Here is a 26,953-nt window from a genome sequence, read left to right on the forward strand (position 1 = left end):
CATTTCCAGTTCCCTTATTATAAAGACCGTGGTTCTTTGTAATGTAATAAAGAACCAAATGTGTATGAATTTAGATGTGAAAATAGTCATAAAAAATACAATGTTTACTTCCATTTAAGTAATATTTGCCAAAAGACTACAATCCCAAGCTGTTTTAGAAAGTTATTAGCCTGTTTTAAGAATTAAAGTATATATTCATGACCCAGTTGAACCCATTTAAAGATTCATATTTTCAGTAAGAACCACTGTGGTTAGGCTGAGAGTGAGAGACAGGGAAGGAAAGTATCGAGAAATAGATGAGTATAGTGTTGGTTTTAGTCTTTTTATGGGTCTGTTGACAATAAGAAAAATATAGAATTGACAGCATTATCCTTCAAGATGGGATTTATTTACAGACTGATAACATGGTAGTTTTAATACAGTACATTTGGCTTCTTCGTCACTTTCTCTACTTGTAAACTGAAACAAAGTGACAAGGTTTTCACTGAGAAGCAGTTATATACACAAGGCTTACAAAATAAAGCATTATATACAGCTAAATGCTATGCGGCTCAATTATAGTTAATTAAGCAAAAGCTCTATTTTTATTTAAATAAAATCCTTAATTTCTGCACAAAAACTGCATGAAAACCTTTTCCAGCACCTACACTTTGTTCAAAACCCCTGTTTACAAACGATCACTGACCACCTGAAGCATCTCTGTGGAAAACAGCTCTCCCAGGGCATCCAGAGCACGGTCAGTAGTTTACAGTCCGGTCCATCAGAGCCAACCGTGTGTCAGCCTACAGGACTGTGGCCGGCCAACTGGAAAAGCAAGCAGGCACAGCTGGGCCTGTGGCATGAAAGCTTGACATCCGCAGTGTGTAAAGAGGAAGTCGGGAGAAGAGGTTTAGGAAGCGCTCAGCCTGTGCCACGCTGCCACCACTTTCTCCGGGTGAGCCATTATGTCCTTCCACTGCTCCACAGCCTCTGGGACGGGGCTGTCAAATCCCAGCTGAACCTGAGAGAAACATTGAGAAGATGCTTTCCTCAGTTTGTATCACTCCCCCTCAACACCCTTCAAACTTTTCTCAAGTTGATTTCACAACATTTTCTTCTATAGATATGGAGGCTGAGGTGTCCTTTTAAAGGCAGAACGTCTAATTTTTGAAAGAAGAATTATCAATCTTCTTAGAAATGAAAAGGTAAATTCACAAACAATAAAACCCATTCTTGCTTAATTCAATAAACTCTTTTGCTGTTGCAGCCCTGTTTGGTCTGGTATGAACAGCCACTCATGGACAACATTAGCTAATGTTAGCAAACCTTGGATATAATTTGGCTACTGACATTATCGAGTCATATTTCTGACTTTAGGATACTTTGCTACTTCCTTCCATTACACTTTGTTTTAGGATGTCACATATAAACCAATAACACAAAAGAGAATTAAAGAAAATACAGTGAACCATTGTCCTGTGATCGCCACAGCGATCAGTTTGCTAGTTACACTGCTGGGAGCCTACTTTGTGCTGATGTTCAAAATCTTATCTTTCCACTTTAATGCCAGGAAGTTAGTGAGTTTGTTTCAGGAGTACTCCATTTGTTCTGGGATGGAGAAGTTTTTAAAACAGATTAAAATAATGAGATACTTTCAAGCACATTAGCAGCCAAGTAGCACGAAAACTTTATATATCATTGCTTTATGAGGATGTCCTTTACCAAATTGACAGTATTTTACAATCAGATGAATGATTAAAGTGAAAATTGCAGATTTACAGAATTCTCTTAGTTAGTCTCTTGGTTATTTTTATGCTATTTGTAAATAGCAAACTCAACATTAGCTGAAGCTCTCTGCACGCCTGGTAAGTAAACAGCTGTTAATGCTAACGTTGGGTCTGTAGCAATAGTAAAACTTACAACTAGCTCCTTTAAGATGTTAGTTTTTAAAGTGCTCATTAAAAAATGGAAATTTAAATATCTGCATTTCCATGCATCTCCGGATGAAGATCATGTGACATGATCAAAAGCACAACTACTTAATGGTCTTCCAGGTGAGCCCAGGGTCATTAAGTAGTTAATGAGTAGCTACTGGCAACAGGAACTATTTAACTTTGGTCCTCTACCTTCAGCTGTAATGAGGACCCACCTTTATTACGAAATATAAGCTTAAGTACATCAAGACTGGGTTTTATTTCTTCCTGTAAAAGGTGGTGTCGGGTGAACTCACCTGTCCGAGACACTGTTTCCTCCTCACTGAGCTGCGACTGTAGAGTTTGACAGACAGCGAGAAGGCGTGGTCTAAAGCAGCCAATGGGAAGTGAAAAGTCTCCGCCCAGTGACACTGACCCCCTGAGGCCTTCGTCACCCGAGTCTTCTTCTTCATCACCATGTGCCCCATCTGGTGCATCTCCGCCTTCACAAAAAACGCTTCAGAAGGTGGAAGAAAGTAGTGACAGTAGTTACTAACACAGGCCACACAGTGACTCATTTTAGTTGTAAGACATTCAAGACCATTTACCAGTGATACCTACCTTGGGCGAGTGGTGAGGAGGATGCTGGGAGGTTTTGGGCAGCGAGAATCTGAAGCTGGATGCGCCCGTTGACTGGCTGAAAGCAGGTGGTGAGATGCAGCTCAGAGTGGCACACCTGAAAGAACATATTCAGTTAGTATCTTGATTTGTGCATTTCTTTGGATTTTTCACAATACAAAAATCTCTTTCTCTTTCTCTCTACCCAAATTCAGAAAGCTTTTATTTTGGTATTTTTCCCTTGAATGCATTTCCTTTACTGACAGGTGTAGCTAATCTGTAGAAACCATGGATGTATTATTCGAACTTATTATTGTGCTGGCTTTGAAAAACATCTTTCATCTTTGAAAAAAACTAAATTATAAAGGGAAGAAGACGGTGAAAGGTACCTGTACAAGGAAACAGTAAGTGTATCTCCATTTGGGAATTATCATATTATATATGGAATATTATTTCCCTATTGGTACATAGGAACAAGGACAGTGTTGTCTGCATGGTTGTGTTTGCCTCTGGAATAAACAGACTTCAAAATGGACAACAATTGCCAGCATCAAGTAAACATTTATCTTCCAAGATGCATCATCTATAATCGAGTTTTATCAAAACTGGTCCAGCACTGTAGCAGCTACAGGTGTTCAGAGTTTTGACCTTTAATCACACCTCTCCCTTCAGGACAATGAGTGTAAATTGTCAGGATGGTTGTTTGGTGTCAAATGGGAGCTACACTGTAGGAGTTTGTGACCTTAAAGCTTCAACAGAGTGACCTTTAATTAAAAGCCAAAAAGATGTAATTATTTTCAAAGGCCAGAAGAATGTACAAAGTGCATCAACTGTCCATGTTTTGTCATCAAACATACAGTTTGAGGTGTTTAATATTTTGACCTTTAAGCTCAGGAACCCCACCAGGCCGGTTATTTAACACCACAACAAGGTGGAGAAATGTGTGTCTCAGTGTGGATAACACTGGTGATGTCTGCGGTATTACAGTTGACCTTTAAAATAGCTCATTACACTTGAATACGTCTTTCTGGTGAGATTCAGATTTAAAACTTAAGCATTACACAATTTTTTTGTCTGTATTTTCTAATTATATTTCATATCACATTATACAGAGCAGATTAACACCGTGCTAATCCTACTGCATTTATGGAATATTGTTTTTAGCCATGCTAGCTCAGTGGCTCTTGGTCTGTTGGCTGGTGCACTACTTTGGTCCAGACTTAAATATCTCCACAAAATTGTGCATTTTGTTATTTTCTGATATTCACGCACATCTCATTGAAACGTATCTACTTTGATGAGCCTCTGATTTTTTTTATCTAGCATCATGTGGTCAGAATTTTAATCTGTCCTATTTTGGTTTATGACCAAATATTTGCAAATCTAATGACTTTCCCAAGAGCCACAAATGTAATTTTGTGTTTTGTTCATATTAGCAAATATTATATCTGCAAACATTGTACCTGCTATACATCAGTAAAATAGCATTGTCATTGTAAGCATGTTAGCATGCTAATTTTAACTTTAAGCACCACACCAAAGTACAGCAGCCTCACAGAGGTGCTAGCACTGCTGTGGACTGGTAGTCTTGTATGATTCATCGTACACCACCAGCTGCACTGCTTCTTCTCAAAATGCTGCTGATATTTTTCTGGTAATAGACTTCCACAAGTTCAGCTGTCTTGGCCCTTAAGAGCCTCTTCTGAGTGATAGTGATTTGGACAATTTGGGTCTTTTGTGTCGACCAGATGGGTAAAATCACTGACTGAATGAAGCTTTCCCTCTGAGAGCTTAATGGCAATTCACTGCCTGATCCCCTAAGTGCAGAAACAGTTCACATTTTACTCTCACTGGCCAGACATGCATCAATTTATCAACAGAGCCGCTCTCTGCTGTGGAAATGGTTTGACCTACTTTCCAGGTCATACATTTCCAGAATCCACACTCTGGTTTCTTTCTCCAATAAAAGCCTGTTTCCCAATTTCTCTTAATAATGAATCCTCTTTCTCTTTTTCCTGTGATTATGCAACAACATAAGGTCGGTACAGTACATGCCACTGGGCTGCAATGCATCATGGGGACAGTTTTATGAGGCACACACAGTGCTTTGTTCTTATTTACTGTGCACATACAAAGTGGTGATAAAAGACAGAAGCCAACAGAGGAAATGGTGGAGAATAAGTAGTAAAAGTCTGGAATATTCCCACACAGAGTTTTTCCTCTTGGCCTCAACAGCTGGACAGCGGGTACAATAATATCAGCTGCTACAGCCGAGAATATATTAGGCAGGGAGCCATCATGAACACTGGACACCAAACTGAGCACTGATTATTTAGACTGCTTGACTCAGACTGCGTGGGTCAGCAAACATCATCTGCATTTATTTCTTACTGTTAGTTGTCATGTTGCCATAAACGCAAATTCTGAAGATCAACATCCAAGATCAAGATCGGGACTAAACTGGGACAAAACAGTTTAAGACTAAGGCCAGAGGAACCTAAAGCCACTGTGTGTGTATTTTAAGCCATGCTAGCAGCATAGGTGGCAGTGTTGGTTGTCTGTTGGTCCACATCCATTAACCAGAATTACCGCCTCACGGTTCTACGCCTCTGCCAACGAGTCACATTGCAGTTTACTTCCATGTCTGTCCAGACTCACGTAGTGAAGACTTTGAAGGAATTTAGTCAAAGTTATCGAACATTATGTTGCAGTGAAGTTGACCTTCGGATATAAAATATTATTGCTTCATCATTTTATCCCATTAGACATTTGAGTAAAATTGTGTTATAATTAGCATATGAATTCTTGAGTTATAGCCAAAAACATGTTTCAATTTTGACCTTTTACAAATCAGTCCATCCTTGAGTCCAAATAAACATTTGTGCCAAATTTGAAGAAATTCCCTGAACACATTCCCAAGATATCATGTTTACGAGAAGGGGAATAACAACTCTTATGTGTATATGTCCTCAATCATTCTGAAAAGCCTGAAGTAAACTTCCCCAGTAACCACAACTGAGTGGCTGCGCCGACTTAAAATAATGTTGGCGAGACTGAAACATCATTCATTACTGATTGATTGAGGCAAAACAAAACATGATAACTTCTCCCAAACAGACACAGGCTACTATGAAAAATGTCAGGCATAATAAATGAAAAATAAATAAACCCGAGTTTCCAGCACACCAGTATCAGATCACCATTACCAAAAAACTAAGAAATCTTGAACTACATGTGACATTGAGGTAAACCAAGTTAAATGTTGCTATTTGGCAAGTGCTGAGCTGAACTAATGATTATACTGATATGAAGCCAAAATAAATTCCCTTTTACAAATTGCTTCTGGGCTGAGATAATAATTCTTTAATTCCTGGTAATCTTGTAAAAACTATTTCACCATTTGAAACATAAGTGGCAGAAAAACAAGATGATGGAAACAAAAACCAAACATCGGACTTAACACCTAAAAACAGACGGCCTGACTCATGACATGAAGGAAACACTCACGGAGGATTTGGATGGAGGGTTGAGGTCGAGCCAGTGGTCCGTCTCCTGAGGACCGAGCTGTCGTAGGGAGAGGACGCACTCCGCCACCGTACGCTTCCTGGGGTTGTGCGTCTGCAGCCGCAGCACTAAAGCACTGCAGCGCAGCTGATGAAGACGAAGCGCAAACACAAAGGTCTCCATGAAGCACACGTCCTAAAGGGCAGGAGCAACAGAAAGTAAAGATTAGACAGTTTCTTCCACAAGTCAGTCAGGAATCGTAAAACCATCTAATGAAACCCAGCAAAGTTTCACTCCCAAAGGAAAAGTTAGTTTAATTTCACTCTGAGAAATAAGTAGATAATAAGACTATAGAGTGTCTGTACACAAGGGTACAGACAGTTTCCCACCGGGTTTTGTGTATCACGTTTAGAGAATGCCATTACCTGAGAGTACTCCTTAACTGAGCTCTTGAACTGAATGGGTTTGGGGATGGTGATGATCCCTTTAAATCCAATCTTTTGTTGTTCCACTCCATCCGGGGGAAGGTTGAGGTCTGAACACTGATAAGAAAAGAGGAAAAATTTAATGTTAGTTCAGGCAGGTCAAACTTATTTATAGTCTAAAGTACTCTTAGGCAAGCAGGTCTGGGACAAACTGCTCTACTTGGCAAAAAGGTCATAAATACAGATATGAAAAGAATCCAAAACAACAAGATATCTGTAATTTGTTCATGTGAACATGTGAGCATAAATGTTTTATTTTTACTGTCTTTAATATTGTTAGAAACAAAAGGCTGCTTTAATGTTTAGAGTGCCCTTTTTATGTGTGTGCTCAATTTTTGCCCAAGGAAAGGCTCAATGTTCTGACCTAATGTGTGACCCCAATGCCCTGTGTTCATACAAATGTCCCACTTGAAAGTTCAAGTGCCACACTGAAATGATCCCTTGTCAAAACCAAAATCTGAATCATTTTTGGGCCCCTGTTTCAGGAGGAATTGGAGCATGGCTCTGCATTAAACACTGCACAAAGATGTAATGTACAATGCATCCTGTGATGGCTGTATCCACCGCCACACAACTGAAACACAAATATGGTAATACTCATAAAGCCTCGCCGAACTCAACATACAAATCCAAAGACAGGTATAAGGTTTCAAGTACTTGCCCACATCATTACCACAGTTAGTTTGTTCTCTTTGCTGTCACTTCTAGTTACATAAAACATAATCACTGTTTGTTTGACTGTGGATTTTGTATTATTACCACACTCTATTATTCTAAATGTGGTGTAAACATCTGGTTTATATTGTTCTGTCAGTATCAGTTTGGATAAGCTGAATTAATTACCTTCTCTGTCTTTAAGTTACTATGTCTGCTGTGCGAGTCCTCCTTCCTGGTTTGGCCAAAAGAGGTGGTGGAGGGTGGAGCCAGCTTAAATACAGAGGCCCAAGAAATGGACCAGACCAAGGGCTGTGTCAGTATGGGGGGGGGGGTGTTGCTTCTTTCTATCGAGTTTTAGTTATTGTCTGTGTTGTTTTCCCCCTTTTGTTTCTAATGGGCTGATCAGCCAGTATATATGTCTCCCTCCTGCCTGTTTGGTCAATTAGTTGAAATTAAGGCCCTATTTTCTTAGCAGTAGTTTTTTTGAGTAGATTTTTGTTTGTTTGACCCTTTTTTAAGGACCTAGCTATTCACCAAATGAGCTTATTTTCATTTATTTGTACTTTTGACATATTTTTGGGTGAAATAAAACCCATTTCTTGACAAGACTGTACCATACACATCACACACAGACTGTAAGTGTTGCCTTGTCAGCGACTGCACACTGCCTCAGCTACACTGTGGACAGTTCTGCTCCTTAAAAATCAACCTTTTCCTCCTGACTGTCTGAGCCAAGTTTAATAGAGCAATGAGAGACCTGTATTCTGTACAAAGGGGCCATTGAGAAGTGTTACAGAAGAGCACAATGGAGGTTTTTGTCCCTCTTTACTCCCCTGTCCTCTCGGCGTGTAACCTTACCTGGACCAGAGTGATCCACACCTGCTCCAAAGCCTCCTGGTAGCTCAGTCGGACGCATACCTTCCCCAGCTCACGTTCATCCCCAGACAGAGTGATGGATTCTGTAATGTTTGGGAATCCAGAGGACAACATGAACAAAGAAAAACTTTCGACAAACTCTGCTAAACCAAGACAACTACATCTGATTCTACATGTTATCATTACATTATTGCATGGTATATATGTTTACATAGGTTTGCATGTTCATAATAAAAGTGGCAGGACCTTCTGGAAGCACCAAAATCAAAAGAAAAAACTTTATCTTCATACAGACTATTGAATTATTATGATAACAAAGCTGATTGTCATCATTGAATAATACAGTCTTTATGTAAGAAGGCTTATCTCTGATTTTGAATGATGGACTATAGTGAACACATTTGGAAGTGATTAGTGTGGCTGCCCTTTCAGGTTTGCACAAAGCAGAGTGATCTTAATCAGACTTAGTCATGTAGAGGTGTGGGGGGATAAGAGGCCTTTTTTTCCTCACCAAGAAGAGGAGGCTGGTTAACAGAGCAGATCCAAAGGGAAAGTTTGAAAAGGAAAATGTTGTGGAGAAAAAAGTGGAGATAACTCAGTATTTCAGTTACCCAGGCTGCTTTCCATGGAGCCCATCATTGAGGACGTGCTGCTGAGGACACTGGAGACGGAGTCAAAGCGCTGCAGATGAAACCAAACACACACAGAGAAAGTCAGGACGGTATCACAGGCTCATTCCTTTTTTTCCCACCTACACTCAAAACGTTATCATTTAATAAGACTGAGAGTCTAGAGTGAGACACAGCAGTGTTTTCAAGCTAAATGATAACTTCAGAACGCTAACATGCTGATGTTAAGTAGGTATCTTAGTTTGGGATCCAAAGTATTGCTGGAAAGTCAGAGGATCACTAAAGTTATTATGATTCATCCTGAGGAGGACTTTAATATCTGCAGCATGCCAGAACAGTTGTGGAGACATTTTAATTCAAAACAACAAATGTGAACCACAGATTGGCACTTAAAGAAAAGTCAGAGGATCACCAAAGTCATCAGGATTCATCCTCTTGAAATCACAAATGTCTGTACAAAATGTTGCGCCAATCCATCAAATAGTTGTTGAGAAATTTCAATCTGGACCAAATGCTGGACCAGCTGACATTTCCATCTGTACAGCCTAACAGGTGCAAGTGAGACTAATAAAAACCACTAAACTCTTCTCTTGTTTCCTCCTCAAATCTGCCACAACTTTGAAAACTGTCAAACATCTCTCCCTGATTCTTAAGCTTCTCTTTTCATTTCTCATCTTCATTCTGGGAACCCCAGTTTATTTGTTTACTATTAAATCTATTGCCAAGGTGCTGTACCTTCAGTGCTTTCATTACTTACTACTGTTTGCCCATGATGTTGCCAAACTAAACATTTGAGCTAATTGAACTGTAATTGTACAGCCACTGCACGTTGCTGCGGATGAGGAAGGCATCAGCAGATGTGAAAAGTGAACAGAAATACTGTGGATCCATGTTAGTTCAGAGCATGCAAAACATGAGGTGTAATGTTTATTGAGGTTCTGGACCAGGCATTGGATTGATTGTTTGTGACACAGCCTCAGCTACTCGTGTTAAGTAATAATGAATAGTTGACAGATATGCAGCACCACATCCTTTATATGACAAAGAAACACGCCCAAACTTACTCATTGTTTTCCTTAGTGTAATACTGATTAAATACCACTTCGCCCAAGACAATCAACCTTCCTAATCAGAAAAGATGGAGCTGAATCATATGCGGCAAACAGAAAACATTCAGGAATAGACGCTTAACTGGAAGAACAAGTGCTGAAGCTGGAATTAATCAGAAGTCACCTTATCATCATTTTCTAAATTGATTTAATCACTTTCATATAGAACCTCAATGAGACATAAAGCAGAGATTAACATCATGACAAATTGTATGACTGAACAAATTTATTGATGACTAACTGCATCAATACATTACAGTTATATGATTAAAACTGAGCGTTGACAAAAGCATTATTCTGTCAAACTCAGATCACACTGTAAAAAGTAAAAAAAAACTTTCAAATTTAACTTATCCACTTATTTTTAAAGGAATAGTTCAACATTTTTGGGCTGTACAGTAAATATGAAGCTACAGCTAGCAGCTAGTTAGCTTAGCTTAGCATAACGACTGGAAGCAGGGGGAAACAGCTAGACCTAATTCTGTCTTAAAGTATCAAAATCCATCATGTAGCACCTCTAAAACTCACTAACTACCACATTATGTCTCGTTTGTTTCATCCATAAAGGGACAAGTGTAATAAAAAGCATTGGAATGATATGTTGTGGTTTTATGAGGCTTTATGTGCCGAAGTATTGGTGGCTCATAAAACCACAGCACATCATTTTTACACATTTTTAAAAAATAAACAATAAATACTTTGTTAATTACCGAGCTTCAGAGGTGCATGCTTTTCTTTTTCTTTTTTTTTTCCATCTACTACTTTTAGTGATGAAGGAAAAACAAATCAACACCTGATTTATTTCACTTAAAATGTTTCAACCCCTAAGTTTTTTTTTATTTTGGGTCTTAGTACAGTAGATTATTTACTTAATTATTCCATATTTTACCAATTTTTAATTTTCCTCAGCATTTGTAGTTTTCCCACCTTCTGCTTTATGTCACATTTGGGCCTCCATACAGCCTCTATGCTGTAATAGTAACATATTGTATCAACATTACCTTGTTTTTTTGTGGTATTCAAAGTTTTTACTGTAAACGAATAATAATATACGAATGTCACTTTGCCCCTTAAATCAAAATACCGGTTCATTCAGCTTGTTTGCAGTTTTCCACGATGCTGCTGAGGAGAGTGGAAACTATAAAACTATATTTAGTCTTGGTTGACACAGGGTGAGAAACGCTGTGTGAATACAGATTAGATAGAGAACAGTCTCACCTGCATGTGACTCTGAGGGCTGGACAGATCAAACATGGAGCTGCTCAGGCGCTGCTGGTCGCCCGGCTTCAGAGTCCAACCTGGGAATAAACCAGCAGTTTATATGAAGATGGTTTCATCAAGTTCTGTCATTCATGATTTTGTTTGTTGATTTTTTCATATTTGGCATCTCAAACATTTACATTTTTATATTGTCGTAACATCTTTTAAAAATGAAAATAAAGTTAAAAAGTAAGACAGAGTCCCACATTGTGACATCCAGGAACAGGTCTGCAAGTTTCTTCTGTGACCAATTTTATCAATATGCAAGATATTTGTTGCTATTTCGGTCCAAAGTATCTCTCATTATAATACAGATAATACATTTACAATACATTTAATTCAGATTACATAACTAAAGACTAGTCACCTCCAGTATTCCTTTACAGCTCAATCCTGAATATGTTCCCTTTGGAAAATCAATTTCTTCTAACTTTTTTTTAACTGTTAAAATAATTTTGTTTCGCAGCCTGAGAAGTATGGATGAAGTTGTGGTTGCTGTGTGCAAATGGTCTGCTCTACCTGAGCTTTGTGGACTGGAGTTTCTGTTCTTCAGTATGTCGCGGCGGGTCGAGCCGGGGGAGATGTATTCAACCATCTGACCCTGATGGAAGCCGGACTCTGGGCTGTAGGTGAAGTGACTAGCGCTCAAAAGCTCTGCCTTCCTCTCTGCATATGTACACCGGGCTGAACCTGCAGACAAAAAGCAGGGCTGAAGGTTAGCAGGCTTCTGTCAAACAAACAGAGCAGGGAGGTAGGTCAGTAGGTACATACTCTGCAGCCCGGACTGTAAATTGGGGAAGCGGGAGCCTCTGGGCTGGATGTAGGAGGCCCTGAAGGTCGGCAGGACAAACGGCACCTCTCTGCCATCAGGGGGCAGCTTGGACAGGAGGTAATCTTCTGAGACCCCCCTCCTCCCCTCATCTGACTCCTGTCCTGAGGCCACTGCCTTGTTAGGCGGCATCTTCAGTTTGATCACTTGAAAGCACAGGAAAGTGCACAATCAGAAACAAAACAGCCTGTCTAAGCTTTCTGATACGCAGCTGTGCAGGGCAGCAGTTTACCTTGGGTCTCCTGCTCTTTCCCCTTTTTCTTCATGAAGTTCTTGCAGCAGTTTTTCAGGCACTCCATGGCTGCAACTGGAAACATTTCAGTGTTGGAATAGTAAGTGGAAACTACAGTTCTGGGGACTTAATCAGGAGGTGATAACACTTCGAATACCAAAATTTGCTATAACGCCCCCAAAACAAGTCAACTGATATAATCTCTAATTTTCTTCCAGTGGTCGCCAATGGTCCTACAGAAATGTGTTGATGTCAATGAAGCAGTAAAACTTTGTGTTTGTTCCCCAAAACCCTAAAAATTGAAAGTACCTTCAAAATGTATAATTTGATGTGAAGCCCAAATGTTTCTATAATTTCTCTAAATGCAAAAGAAATTGCTAGGGCTTCAAATATGTGCTGAAATAATCTCCAAATTTGTTCTACTTACCCTCAAATTTGTTGTAGTGTTCAAATAATTTGTTGTTAAAATCCTAAAAATTGTTACTATGCCTCCAAAACCTCAGATTTGCCCCCTAAAGATTTCATTTCATGCAATCCCGAACTTTATTACAATGTGTTTAAATATGGTTGACAGCCCAAAATGTTTTGCTATGATCCTCATCAGTGCTAAAGTTTGCCCAGATTCCACGGATTTGTTAATATAAAATGTGCTGATGAAATTCTCGATTTTGTTCAATTTATCCCAAATCCTAAAATTTGTAGTTTTAAAATTTGATACAATCTCCTAAATCCCCCAAGTTAGGTTCAGAGCCCACAAAATGTGTTCATCCTACAACAAAGATATATTGTCAGGCTGCTGGTCTCATACATCCTAAAAATGTACATATATATACATTTATTATAGAGCCCCCATGTAACTATAATTGGAACAACCCCCAAAATATGCTCTTCAGAAAAGCTGTTGCAGCTCGCAACACACACATCTGACCTTGTAAGACTTGTTTCTGCCTCGTGCCAGAAAGCTTTGGAACCTGCCTACAGTCAGAGAACAGCAGATCATCAGATGTTACTCCACGGTACAGGTGAAACACTCACCTGCACGACGTCTTCACTCAGAGAGAAGAAACTTTGTTCATCCAGCGGAGAGGTTCATTCTCACAGCCCGACCGAGGAGAAATGCCACTGAGCTCAGGTTTACTGTGCACTTCAGTTACAGGTCTCTCTCTCTCTCTCTCTATCTCTCTCTCTCTCTCTCTCTCTCTCTCACCCCTCCCTCCCTGTCTCTCTAATTCCCGGACAAACAGCCAATGTTTAACGTCAGTGTGTGCTCGCTGTTGTCCTGTTCTCTTCCTCCTTCATCGATGTCCCAGCATCATCCCGGTAGAAACTAGACCCTCACACAGGTCCAACACATCTTTATTTTCTGACCTGACTCACTGACACCTTCTTCATCAGATTTTAAAAAAAATGTAAAAATCAAAAACAAGAATCAAGCACAGGGATAATTGTGTGGTGAGGACACACAAATCTGGTCTGTCCACCCCAAAGTTTGCCAATTGTTAGGACCCCAATTATTTCAGTTTTCCCTAAACAATTAACTGATGTTATCTCATAAGCCTCACTCATAAGTTGCTTTGGATAAAAGCCCGTCTGCCAAATAAGTAAATGTAAATGTAAATTTCCTGCACTGCTCACTGTAGTGCTTCAAAAATGAGTTTACGTAACCCCTAAATTTTTTTCCCCATTCATCCTAAAACTACAAAATCTACAATCTGGTACAGCCCCTAAATTTGTTCGTGCACCCAAATCCAAATTTCCATTTTTAATGCTCAAAAATCTTTTGCTATCAGCCTTAAAAATGTTATTGATTGCCCCAAATCACCCAAATTTGCTATATTGACCCCAAAGTTTGTTTGTTAATTAGTATGACCCCAAAATCTTTTAGTTTATTTAAATCCCCCAAATCCAGTATTCCCCAAATCTTTTTGATTTAATTTGATCCAACATTTATTTTACCAAAATATGACTTTATAATCCCCAAATTTGCTGCAGCTGGAAGAGTTCAGGAGCCCGCTCATGCCAGGGACAGTTGTGTGGTAAAGACATTTATTGGTCTAAAAGAAACTGTGATCAATAATTCAGTTAATGACTGACTGTTACATCATTTCAAATATTTCCACTCCAAATGCACAATTACACTTCAGCTCAGATGACCTGCTCTCCTCCTGTCTCATAAAACAACAACAAAACAGAAAAAAAAAACATTGCTCAGAGGGCGTTCATGATTCAATGACAGCTCTTGAATTCAGGCACATTCACAGCTTATCTGAAGGGATGATGATTCACAGACAACTGGGGAAACTGTAGAGAGGATACACTGGGTTTCAGTCGGCGTAATCTCCATCATTTTCAGGTCATTTTCTAAATAGAGGACGTCAGAAATTGTACACCATAAATATCCCCCTGTGTCGAAAGTACATATCGCAGCCATAAAAGCTCAGTGTCCATTAAACCAGGGTGGGGATTCGAGCAGAGGGAGGCTTTCCCATCAGCAGAACCTGGCTGAGTCTTTATCGGACGTGTCTTTATTGAGGATGACATAACATTTAAAAAAAAGTGATGAGCTGTCTCAAACAACAAAGCATTACATCAGCTGCAGTTGAGTGCAACTTGATTCTCTGGGGCGATGGAAGTTCATTAGGGACCCTCAGAACGGGTGCTCCGATACAAATATCGTCAGACGTATGATGGAGCTGCCTCTGAAGTTGATGACGTTGTTGACGGTAACCATCTCCAAATCCAGCACCACCTCCTTCGGCCCCTTGATTGGCCGTGACAGGACCAGAGTGGCGCTCACATTACTGGTTTGCTGTGAGACAAAGAGGACAGATGCAGAGGAGGAATGTGAGGAATGAAGAACAGGAAACAGCGAAATGTGACAGCTGCACATTCATGGCTCAGTGCCTCGTTCTATCATTTCCAGCTTGTAAACACTAAAGCACAAAGTCAGTGAAAGTTAATGTGCTTTCCATAGAGCAGGGGGTCAGATTAGGGCTCGTTGAAACAGAGATAACAGAGAGGAAGTTACTGTATAACTGTGTGTCAGTACTGTGTTTTTATATTTTATCACACAACAAGGAATAATTACACTTTACACTCCGCTGTGTTGGTATTTAACTGCAAAACCAAGCTTCCACAAACATTACACACAGTTATTGCTCCATCTTCTGGCTGCTCACTGCACTGAAAGCTCATGTTCCACATCTTTACAGTCATCGAGTCCGATGTATATATGTATGTACTGTGTTTACTCGATGTATATAGGCTTGTTTTTATTTACAGCATTTTGACTTGTCATTACAGGATAACAATTATTAACAATGTTAACAAGTGTCCCAGTGATTCAGTCATTATTTTTTATTATTAATCCCTGTGCTTGTCCTACTGTCTCATGTCCTCTGTGGAAAGGGCCTATGGGTATATCAGCTAATGACACTACAGCTGAATTATTTATGTTTCCATGGCTGTTTCCAATCTGTTCATACTCACATCTTTAACAAAGTGATCTGGCTCAAACTTGGACTTAGGATCTAATAATTGCAATCTTTTATTTTGTATGTGAGCTTTATAAACTCAAATGTACATGTTTACATCAGAGAAGTCATAGCACAGAGCAGACGTTAGATGCATTACGCATTATCATTATTTATCTAGTATTTACAAAGATGTGACTCCAAATACATAAACCTGTTCATAGTTGTGTGTTTGGATTATGACCCTTTGATGACAGATTAGCAGGGCAGAAGAGTAAAACCGAAACCTTTTAAAACATTTATTTAACATCCCCTGAAGATGAAGGTGAGTCACAGTGAAGTGACGCTGTGCTGTGTGGCCACAGGTGAAACACGCACACGTCTGACCACACCTCAGAGGTGAAACAGATTTAAACTTTCAACTACAGAGGGCAGCAAAGCTCTGCTCTCAACCTGGAGTTAAACAGTTGTTTAAAGAGGGACTTTTAATGTTTTTTTATGGTTTTCCTGTTTTTCTTATTCACCACAAAACTAATTTTTTTCTCTCCAGAGTGAGTGAAACTGTTCAGTCAGAACATAAAACCATTACTTTGATAACATTTTACTTTAACTACTTTCAAGCAGATATAAAGGTACTTAAAGGTGTATTAATGTACACTGTTTGTCAGCCATTAAAACCCTCCTGTGTATAAAAGACATGTTTTATATTATCACAACTGTGTTTTACTTTATTGTCCTTTATAATCTGTTTTTACAGCAGCCTCCACACATAGGCTCCCACAGGAGGATTTACAGTTGTTGACAAATGCATTAATAAACACTCACATATATCAGCTACAACTATGCAGCTTAAAACTACATTACAGTGTGTTATAAACTGTTTATTAAACATCGGTTTGTTGCTTATAAATGGCAAATAGAGGAACTTAAAGTAATTTGTTACCCACGAGAATGACTCATTTAATTCCTGTGAGGTGTTAACATCTACTTGTGATATTATCACTGCTTCATGTTAGATCACCTTCATATCTGCAGGTTAGTGGAATGTCCACTCACCCTCATGTAAAACTCGCGTCCATCGTTGCCCGACTTTATCTGGAAGATGTAGAAGGCGCCCGGGTAGCGCGTGGTGGCCTGCATCTGGAAGATGTCTGCAGGCACACTGCGCCCCGACGACAAGTCCATGTGTCGGTACAGAATGGTGAAGGGCTTGTCCCTGCAGGCAGGGTTCTCAGCTGAACACATGCACTGACTGCACAGGAGGAGACACAGGGAGAGTTCACTGACCAAATGCAACTCTGTGCTGTTTATGGCAGAGTGACAATAAACATAAATGTAACTGAGCAGAGATGAAGATGCTTTCACAGGATTGAAAACAGTTGGGGGACATGAGTGGGAAAAACTCACTTGTCACTAACTTCGATGTAAGGAGAGACGCACTGTAAAGGATCCAGGCAGGTATAACCTCCCTGGAAATTGAAACATACTTGTGCTGTTGTACAGGTGTTGTTACCAGTGTCACATTCATTGATATCTTCAAAATCAAACACACAACAGTCAGAGTCAGTTAAAACATCATCATCATCATCATCATCATCATCATCATCATCATCATCATCATCATCATCAGAGAAACAACATTTATAAAACATCAACAATAAGATGAGTGAGAATGACAACAGAGAAAGCAAATCATAAAAAGGCGACATTGGTTTTAAACATTAGCTGATATAAACACTGATCAGTAAAGATGATCTACACATGTGCAGCTGGTCTAAATACAAGCTTCACTTTCGTTAAATATTGTCAGTGCATCATTGGAGGTGCAGATGTGCTATTTTAACCAAATAAAAAACTTAAATAAGACATATTTGTAAAATATTCAGGGCAAAACAGATCAAGGTAAAACAGGATTCAATTATGTTCAAAACTTTCCTCATTAAAAAAAAAAAAAAAGACTATATGCAACACAATTCACAGCAGCTTTATGGGTAATTTGTCCTGCATCTAAACTGCTGCTGTTAAATTGACATTAAAAATGAGCAGTGAATCAGCTCAGTCACTGTACAGCAGTAATTATCTTCTCCCCTGAACTTTACCTTCACAACTCCTGCCGTCCTCATACACATAATAACCGGGCGGACAGATGCAGGAGAAAGAGCCGGGTGTGTTCACACATCTGTGCTGACACAGAAACTCAGAGAAGCTGCACTCATCCAAGTCTGCAGGGAATGAAAAAGATGGATTAACACTCATCAGAGAAAGACTGTGAGGATCACTCAGTGCTCAGAACTACTGCCTGAGAGCAACAGGGTCTTGGGTTTTTTTCTGTGTGGATTTCCTCTGGGTGCTCTGGTTACCTCCCACAGTCCACAGACACGTGTTGTTCAGTCTGAATGAGTCAGCCCGTGATACACTGGGACTGACTCAATCGCACTGTGATGCTGCACAGGATAAGCAGTTATAGAGGATAGATGAAATGATAGACAGTGTTAATGTAATAACTATATTATCAAAGAAAACACTGACCCTATGTGTTTAAAAATATATCAAGATATCAAATGTGCATTTTCACTTCATCAGAGGGACATTATATAACAGCGGTGTAATTTTAATAATAATTATATATGCAGGAAAATGTGAATTTGAACAGAATATATCTGTTTTACTCCACTGGTTAATGCTTGGTGCATGGAAACTGAGGACAGACTGAATGAAAGTCATACTCAAAATACAAAAAAACCCCCTAAACTTCTCTTCTTACCAATGCATGAGGTACCATCCGATGCCAACTCAAATCCCTCGTCACAGTTGCACATAAAGGAGCCGTAGGTGTTGAAGCAGCCGTGACTGCAGGGTTCATCTTCACACTCGTCCACATCTGAGGGAAACACAGTAGTTAACACAACACTGGACCAGATCCTGGGAGTTTGTGTGTGTTTCCTCTGTGAGAATGAAACTATGTGTTTGCATATGTTTGTTCGTGGGTGAAACTGACTGTGTACTGAAGCCTGTGCATTTGTTCTCTTTGCACTGGGCATTTATTTTGCCTCTGTGTTGCTCTCTCTCTCTCCCTCTCTCTCTCTCTCTCTCTCTCTCTCTCTCTCTCTCTCTGTGTGTATACCTTGACAGGTCCTGCTGTCGGGGTTCAGGATGAAGCCTGGGTTACAGGAACAGGAGTAAGAACCAGGGACGTTGGCACACAGCTGTTGGCAGTAACCATAGCGACATTCATCAATATCTGGTCAAAAAGAAAAAGACAAACTGGTTATGGACCAAAAAATATGAGTATATATATCTCTGCATATAAACATGTATATATCTTTACTGTTATATTGTCATCTTGATAATGTATTGGTTTGATTTGGCTAAGACTTCTGCTGAGCTGCTTTACTACTCAACACCTGAAGAGGGAACTGTTCCTCTAGAGGAGAGCAAAAGCAGTCAGAGGTCACTGTGGCATTTTGTCAACAAAGACAATTATAGATTATCCAACAGTGGTTACAAGAAATATGCTATTCATTGCACTGACATCCCATATTCAGCCATGGTTGCAGTTGTTTACAGTGATTAAACCAAAGTGTAATGGACCACTTTAGTGGTTTTGCATGGTTTGGGCCATTAACCATAAATCATGTATAAACTACTTGAGTGCCAGAAACATTTTGCAGCATCAAGGCAGCCATTACATCATTACAGTTTAAAAAATCAATTTGCAAACACTATAAACCTGCTTGACAGAGATAAACCATCTCAATGAATAAATTACTCCAAGTCATTTTTATGTCATTTACTTTATTGTCAGCAGGTCATGAAACTGCCACCAGGGGGAGTTATGATGACTCTTTCTTGTTGCTGGTTTTAAGGGAAACATCACAAACTATTGACTAAATTCACATTATCACTTCACACATCCATGTTTTTTCACTGTTTTCCATCTAAATTCAATTTCCAAACAACAACGCTTCTGATGCCTTTTTGCAACAAATGCTTGATTTTCAAATGTCAGAGCTTCCTTAAACGCCCCACAGTTTGAGGGGTTTTCAACAGTTGCTTTAAGTAACTGGTACAACAACAATGGATTAGCTTCCTCAAGCACAAATCTCTACAAGCTGATTTCCACAGTGTTTTGATAAACTGACTCAGAAGTTAACTGGCCGAACTCCTCCTTCACAGTTAATTTAACAACTCTATGCAAATGTTTAAACTGGAAACAGTTCACTCACCCTGGCATTGTCCACCAATGAGCCAGTATCCCTCAGTGCAGGAGCAGGTGTAGCCACCTGATGTGTTGATGCAGACCTGGGTGGGGTTACAGTGATGAGAGTTTGTCTCACATTCATCAATGTCTGCAACAGAGAAGAGGAGATGTTATTATTGATCATTTTCTTTCTGTCTTTATTTTGCAAAAAACAGTTAATTCCTGAGTGGAGATTCACTCAGCAGAAAGGTCAGAGGTCAAGAAATAAGTGATAATATTATGACGAATATCTTTAATTAATGTATGTCACTAATATTAACCTAAATTAACTAAATCAGTACCAGAAAGTGAATTAAAACTTTAAACACTAGAACCATAAATTACTACATACAGTGGGATCCAACAGTCTGACACCACTTGCCAATTCACTTCAGTGTGTTTCAGTGTGATTATATTAGATTGTACACATGGTTTTTAAGTTGAAAGGACTGGTCGACAGTTAGCAACAAACAGAGTCTTGTGTAATTCTTTCATAAATGCATGAGTGAAAGGATGAGGTGGAAACACACAAAGGCCACATTGATTTCCATGTTGGTTTGATGCTTCACTTCTTTGTCTCTTTTCTTTTTCACTTTCATTCTTAGCACCAACAAAATAAAAAAAGTACCAACTCACAGCTAACTTGTTCCCAGTTCTTCCTTAATTCTGCATGGAATGATATTATAATATTATGGTTATCCAGCACCTACAAAACTTTGTGGATGCACATTTGTTTCAGTCCTGTATTTTGGTTGACCGCCAGCAGCAGCAAATGAGGTTTAGGCGCCCTGTTCTAATGATCATCCACCAGACGTGAAGTTTTCCTGCTGGCGTGGGCAGTGCACCGACAAATGTCTTGTCAAAAGTTTGTTTCTCCAGCACTCAGGTTTTCACCACCTTGTGTTTTAAAAACTCTAAACACAACACTGAACATATCAATACATTATCAACTTACAATTGTTATTGCACAGGATTAGAGATTTCTCTGATTACAACCTGAATTCCTCCAACGCCCCTGGAGCAGCTCACACACTTCATCATAATAGCCACATTTCCTTATGAGGATATGACATATCAAAAATTCCAGCCTCTGTTTATGGTTCTCAGACCATGAAGTCACCAATCTGCAGAAAACCGGTGGGGGAAGTGGGTGGGGGCCTGGCTTTTTGTTTGAACAGGCAGTTATGATAAGCGATAACGTCTGTCGGTGGGACTATTGCCCTTTGTGCCAACTTAGACCACTGGTCCTTCACGGGGGTGGAGGAGGCCCAGAGCATTCGGCCAGGGGCCAACAGCTACACGGCCCCGGCACCTGCTTGCCGTTACCAGTCAAAACCTCTCAGAGTGGCCCTCATCTGCACCCCTGGTGCAGCCTTACTGCTGATTTCCAACATACACACACAAACTGCAGGACTGTTTCAGTTCACCTCCTTATATAGACTGTTTCATGAGCTGCTCACAAGCTTTAGGGTCGCTGCTGACAATCCTGATCAGCTGCAGGAAGACAAGACAGACGGGTTTGTTTGAAATGCCTGAATGTCGGTCACAAGTAGGAGAACTGAGAAAACTTAGCAACTGAAAGATTTTGACACCAAATTTTTACACAGTCTGATTCAAACTAATCTGCAGTGGCTTTAAATGAGACAGAGCCAGCTCCTCTTGGTTACAAAGAAGATTAAAAGCACTGAGGAATATATTACAAACAGTCTTGTTTTCAGAGCGACTATCATGCATTTTTGAGTTTATCCGATAAGTTTTATAAGCCCACGAGGTTGGAAATTTTTCTTCAGCCACAGAGGAGCATGTAATCCTTCAACTCAAATAAAAACATGAAAATACCCCAAACTGAAGTTATGAGCGGAAATGAATATTATGGTCCCGTGGGAAATGAAAAACACAAGACAAGATAGTATCTGTACTCTTCAGGCATCATGTGTGAGTGTGGCTGAGTGATCCATCTCCTGCTGAAAGGAGGAAAAGCATGGCTCTGTGAGGCTGCACTTAGCCCTAAATGCTAACCTCAGCATGCTAACATACTTTTGACAATGACAATGCTACCACGCTAATGTAGCAGGTATAAAGTTTAACATTCACCCACATCTTCGTTTAGCATGTTAGCATGCTAACATTTGCTCGGCACAGTTGGGGCTAATGGAAATTTGAAAAAAAAAATTTAGACAAAATCAAATTTTTCCCCTGACAATGTTGCTGGATGAAAAGTTTATTGAGCTAAAAACGATTATTGCAATTCATCCTGAGAGAGGGCATGAATCAATGTACCAAATCATCCGGCAGTTTCTGATAGATGTCTTCTGATAGTTCATTCTGGAGCAAAGTCCACACTACAGGTGCATGGCTTAAAAAAAAAACTCGACAACAACATTTCTTTCCCGAAACTGTGTCATTTCACTGATCCAACAACTTTGGCATAAACTCCGACGCCAACTGCAAGCCACATCTTATCACCAACATCAGTGGCCAACCTCACAAATTCTCTTGTGGCTGAATGGGAAAAGATCCCAGCAGTCAGGCTAAGAAATATCTTGTGAAAGGTCTTCCCAGAAGAGTGGAGTTTATAGTTTATCTGCACAGCTTGAAACCACTAAGAGAAGTTAAAAATATGTATATGTCTTTTTATAATTTGGGCAAACTGCTGCAAGGTTGAATTACAGGGGATGAAACTTCAACACACCATAAAAGTGATTATAAACTGCAACTGCAGTACGATCTGGCCTTATAAAAGCAAAGCCACAGATGCATAAACATATACCCATGGGCTAATTTCTTCTATTGTTCTTCCAGACTGGTGCAATTAGTGACACTGATGGAGCATAATGCCATTAATGTAGAGACAAAGCCATGTTTGTTAAACGTTCAGACGGGAAGTCGCAGTCTGTAGTTTCTGCTTCAACGCTGCATCAATCAACAGCCCATTACATCATCACGCACACACACTCACACACACAGCAGCCTTCAGGGGTGTAAGGACTCATTACTATTGGCCCCCACAGAGGCATGCCTGTTCTCCAGGCCCAGCTCGGGCACAGATTTGGCAACAAATGACCTCATCTTTGGCGTTCTGATGGTGTAGTTTACCCAAACAAGGTTGTGAGCGATTCCCTGACAGGCCGTCTCCCCTACAAAGAGAAACAGTCCGTATTTGTGCATGACCTAAACTCTAAAGCTCTCTGTAGAGGGAGAAACTGTTCTGTATGTGTGCATTTTTCCAATCATTACAGAGTAACGGCTGATTTATGCAAAATGACGGACACCAAATGGACTTTAAAGGGGCCATTTTCAACAGCTCGTCTCTGCTGGACTCACTGGGGAAATTCTATTAAGATGTATTTAAGACATCTGGGGGGAGCATCAGACATTTATGTGCTTATCTGACAGCTGGGATCTCTTCTGGCTGTGAAATGCAACTTAATCAATAAGAGAGCACACATTCCCTCACTTTGAGGAGTCGAAGGCCCCCGTGCTCCGGCAGGGAGACGGCAGACCGGCCACTGCACCGAGCGTCAGAAAACATCTGTCCCTGAGAGCTGATGGATTCCTGCGTTCTCCTGGAATTCAGCCACAGTGTTTAATCACTTGCACTGAATTTCTGGCCTTTTTTTCTGGTCCATCTAGTTTCACTGTAACATCTGATAAACAGCGGGAGGTGGCAGATGTCGGGGCCGTCTCTCTCAGAACATGCACTTCTTTCAAGTGGAGTCGCTGCAGAGATTCAGCAAAGAGGCTGGAAACTGCAAACAGCTGCAGCAGAGGACAGATACCTTCCACCTTTACATCTATTGCCACTGGCCAGTAAGAAAGTTTAGCTGAGCAGAAAGAAATCTATTTCTGTTACACACGGGTTAGGTTTATATTTTAGCCATGGTAGCAGAATGGCAGTGTCAGTCTGTTTAGTCCAAACAGAAATATCATGGTCCCCAGAGGAGGGCCCTTGATGGCTTTGGTAGCCCCCTGACTTTTCCTCCAGTGCCACCATGAAGCTGACATTTGAAGTTTTCTGTGAAATATCTTATTATCAGATGGTTTACTGTGACATTTACAGACATTAACGTTTCATGTTCCCCTCAGGATGATTTGTATTAACTTTCATCCTCTGACTTTTCATCTAGAGCCATCATCTGCTCAAAGGTAGAGTCCAGTCCTTTGTTTATGACAAAATAAACTAATAACTAATCAACTTCTAACATTCCCATCTGTGCTAAGTGATAATTAGCAAGCCTGCAGACATGATGGATAAAGATGGTGAGCAGCGTGTTAGCATTTTGCTCTGACACTGTTATGTCTATGTACAGCCTGACAGAGCTGCTAGCGTGTCTGTAGACCCTTCATCTTATCGTCCTTGCAAATTTTCTCATGAACCTTTGGATATTTTTTACATCACCTAAAAGTAAAATAAAATAATGTGAGACAGAAAAAAACTAGTCACCAACTGGTGACATGCAAAAAGGTTGCTAAGCAGACACAGATTAATTTTAAGAGGTCACGGTCCCACTCTGCAGCCACTGTGGCCTCAGAATGATCAAACTGACCTCAGGCTCATTGCATTCATCGGCTGTGATGAATGGGAGTACAAGCTGACCCAGTGTCGACATCCAAACAAGGTCTTTGTGAGGCTGGCATCAGCAAACAAGTGGAAACAATGAGCAGGACTTTTGGAAAAGCTTTTAACGAATAAGACCAACAGACTTGAAGACAAGAAAAGTGAAGTCTGCAACACGACAGGATGTAATGAGCGTTTGTGCGTTAGTCTTATGTCACTGACATTTTATCTGCATCTATATGAACTGTCCTGAAGCAGCAGACCAGCACCATAAAGGACATCCAGACATCCAGACAGTGACTATGTACATTGAATTTACTTAAGTACTACATGTAGTTTTTTTTTTTCCATTTTAAGCTACTTAATACATCTATAGCACAACATTCAAGATTCAAGAAAACTTCTTACTGCACAACATTTATCTGGCAGCTGGAGTTACTGGTTACTTTAAAGATTTTACATTAAAAACATATTATATGCCTATAAAACAATGCAATGCATTGTTCAAAAATGAATCCAGCTGTTCCCAACCTTTCTGGCTTGTCACCCCTTACAAGGGTCTAGTTGGGGCTCCTTGTCATGATACAGATGTCTATGGGTTGTAAGCAGTTGCATCATGGAGATAATTCTTCTCTAAACTTTTTCAGATGGTTTCACTTCACTGCCTTTGTGGCCCAACACAGTAAAATGACCTTATTAAGCAGAATACAAAGACAGATGTTAATTTTTCTATCAGAACTTTGTTTTTTCTTCTTTCCTTCCCCATTAATCATGTTAGGACCCCATCAATTAATCGGGTGACCCTTTGGAAGGGACCCAAACCCTAAGTTTGGAGCTGCTACATTAAACTACTGCACTGTGTTCAGTATAAATCAGAGTATAAATCAAAAAAGAGCCCTCTGGATCTTTAAGTGCATTTTGCTGATAATAATAATAATAATAATAATAATAATAATAATAATAATAATAATAATAATAATAATAATAATAATGATGATGATGATGATGATGATGCACTTTTACTTAAGTAGGATTTGAAAACATTGCTTATATTTACATTGTTATTTTTATTCATCCACCACTGAAATCAGAGGCCATGTCTGCAGACTCTGACTCACCATTACAGGTGCCATCCTCTGCAGGAGTATATCCCAGGAGGCACTGCGCGGTGCCCCTGACTCTGGGGTAGCTGGGCTCCACAGATCTGGGGCCGGCAGGGAGGAAGGTGTCTGAAAATCCCACGGATGTGTCCGGGTAGGCTGGCTCAGGCAGCACCGGGGGGTCCGGTCTGTAGGGCTGGTTGTACAAGCTCCTCGGGATGCACAGGTAGCCTCCGTTCTGGTTCACACAGCGCATGTCTCCGCGGCAAGCATCTGGCAGGGTCCGACATTCATCCACATCTGGAACACAGAGCGGCGCACTGATAAGGACATTCCTGCATCCACAACATCTGCGGGCTTGTGATTCATTTGCTTCACACTGCTGCTTTTGGAAAGTTGATCCACTTCACACTCCCCCCCCCCCCCCCTCCTCCAGATACGATTTCTGATAACACACTCAGAATGCTGCATCACTTACCTATACACTGTCTTGCCCTGCGGTCATAAGCGAAACCTTCTGTGCAGGTCTGTGGAGAGATGATCGAGAGCTGGTTTGACTGCTCCATGTTTGATCCCTGTTATCTGGGGTTATATTCACGCAGTATAATTATCTACAAGTTCCATCTGTTGCACTCTGCCAAGCATGTCCTCCTCTGTTTGCATTTAGACTTTCTGACAGTTTGATCACAGTCTACTATCACTAAAGCTGCTGACTACATGACAAGCAGATGGCACAACAACATTTGCAGACCGTGACCATGACCTTTGTCTATTTGGATGGAATCCCTGGAAACGTGACTTCAGGGAAAGGAAGCTGTTGTGTTACCTGACCGTGTCCAGGCTGGATACAGAGCAGAATAAATACCAGAGCTGCCAACATCCTGCAAAGAGGGAATTTCAAGTTTTTAAACTCTTGTCAGAGACAGTGTCGCTAAAGAACCAGGAACTCTGTGCCTATTCATTCAAACACACAACTAAAGCAAAAACAGCTCCACTAAGTGCGTTACGCAAAGGATTAAGGGAAAAACGAAAGATTACTGACCTTGCAGATGAGGAAAACCTGAAGCCACGTCTTTCAAAAAGCATGGTTTATAGTCTCTATTGAGCTCTCAAAGGAAAGATTTAAACGACCCGTAAATTCTCCCCGATTCCCCTCGCCACGACCCAGCAGGGCTCTCACTACCCCCCAACTATGCGCCTTTACGCGAAAGCCGACACCAGGTTCTCATTAACCGCTGTCTGGACGCGCCGGAGCTCCGGTACATGGACCAAGTGTTGCAGGAATGCCTTTTCAAAATGGACTGTGCCGTTTCTGCCCCACTCTGTCGGCTCTACAGATTATTTAGCAATGCAAATTGACGGGCCCCTTCCGAGCACTTCCACAACAGCTGGATTCAATCAGGGGAGAGCCAGCCCCCTCCAGTCAGAGCGCACGCAGACAGCGGCCCCACAGCGGCGCACTCACTCCGACAGGCGGCTGCTCCTGTGGCT

At 40.5% G+C, this 26,953-nt stretch overlaps 2 protein-coding genes across 3 annotated transcripts; both read right to left on the reverse strand.

Moving 5' to 3' along the window:
* Positions 1-366: 366 nt before the first annotated feature.
* LOC139633194 (tandem C2 domains nuclear protein) lies at positions 367-13,229 on the reverse strand. Of its 2 annotated transcripts, none has more exons than XM_071498716.1 (12): positions 13,127-13,207; positions 12,092-12,160; positions 11,802-12,005; positions 11,550-11,720; positions 10,989-11,068; positions 8,644-8,713; positions 8,015-8,115; positions 6,440-6,556; positions 6,018-6,209; positions 2,514-2,628; positions 2,210-2,409; positions 367-1,000 (listed from the first exon to the last, which is right to left on the reverse strand). In XM_071498716.1, exons 2-12 carry the CDS (start codon positions 12,156-12,158, stop codon positions 890-892), a joined length of 1,428 nt encoding a protein of 475 aa, XP_071354817.1. In that variant the 5' UTR covers positions 12,159-12,160; positions 13,127-13,207; the 3' UTR covers positions 367-889. The 2 variants fall into 2 exon arrangements, with proteins under 2 accessions (XP_071354817.1, XP_071354816.1); XM_071498715.1 differs by having other exon boundaries at positions 747-1,000; positions 12,092-12,166; positions 13,127-13,229.
* An 891-nt stretch (positions 13,230-14,120) lies between these two features.
* fbln5 (fibulin 5) lies at positions 14,121-26,937 on the reverse strand. The gene is made up of 11 exons (XM_071499036.1): positions 26,505-26,937; positions 26,289-26,343; positions 25,941-25,989; positions 25,481-25,762; positions 19,791-19,913; positions 18,689-18,805; positions 18,329-18,445; positions 17,664-17,786; positions 16,972-17,098; positions 16,621-16,816; positions 14,121-14,900 (listed from the first exon to the last, which is right to left on the reverse strand). The coding sequence occupies exons 1-11, from the start codon at positions 26,546-26,548 to the stop codon at positions 14,739-14,741; spliced, it is 1,395 nt and encodes a 464-aa protein (XP_071355137.1). The 5' UTR covers positions 26,549-26,937; the 3' UTR covers positions 14,121-14,738.
* Positions 26,938-26,953: the final 16 nt, after the last annotated feature.

This window comes from Trachinotus anak, unplaced genomic scaffold (genome assembly GCF_046630095.1).
Source record: "Trachinotus anak isolate AG129_WGS33_773 ecotype Australia unplaced genomic scaffold, CSIRO_AGI_Tana_v1 ptg000015l, whole genome shotgun sequence".
NCBI classification, from domain to species: Eukaryota; Metazoa; Chordata; class Actinopteri; order Carangiformes; family Carangidae; genus Trachinotus; species Trachinotus anak.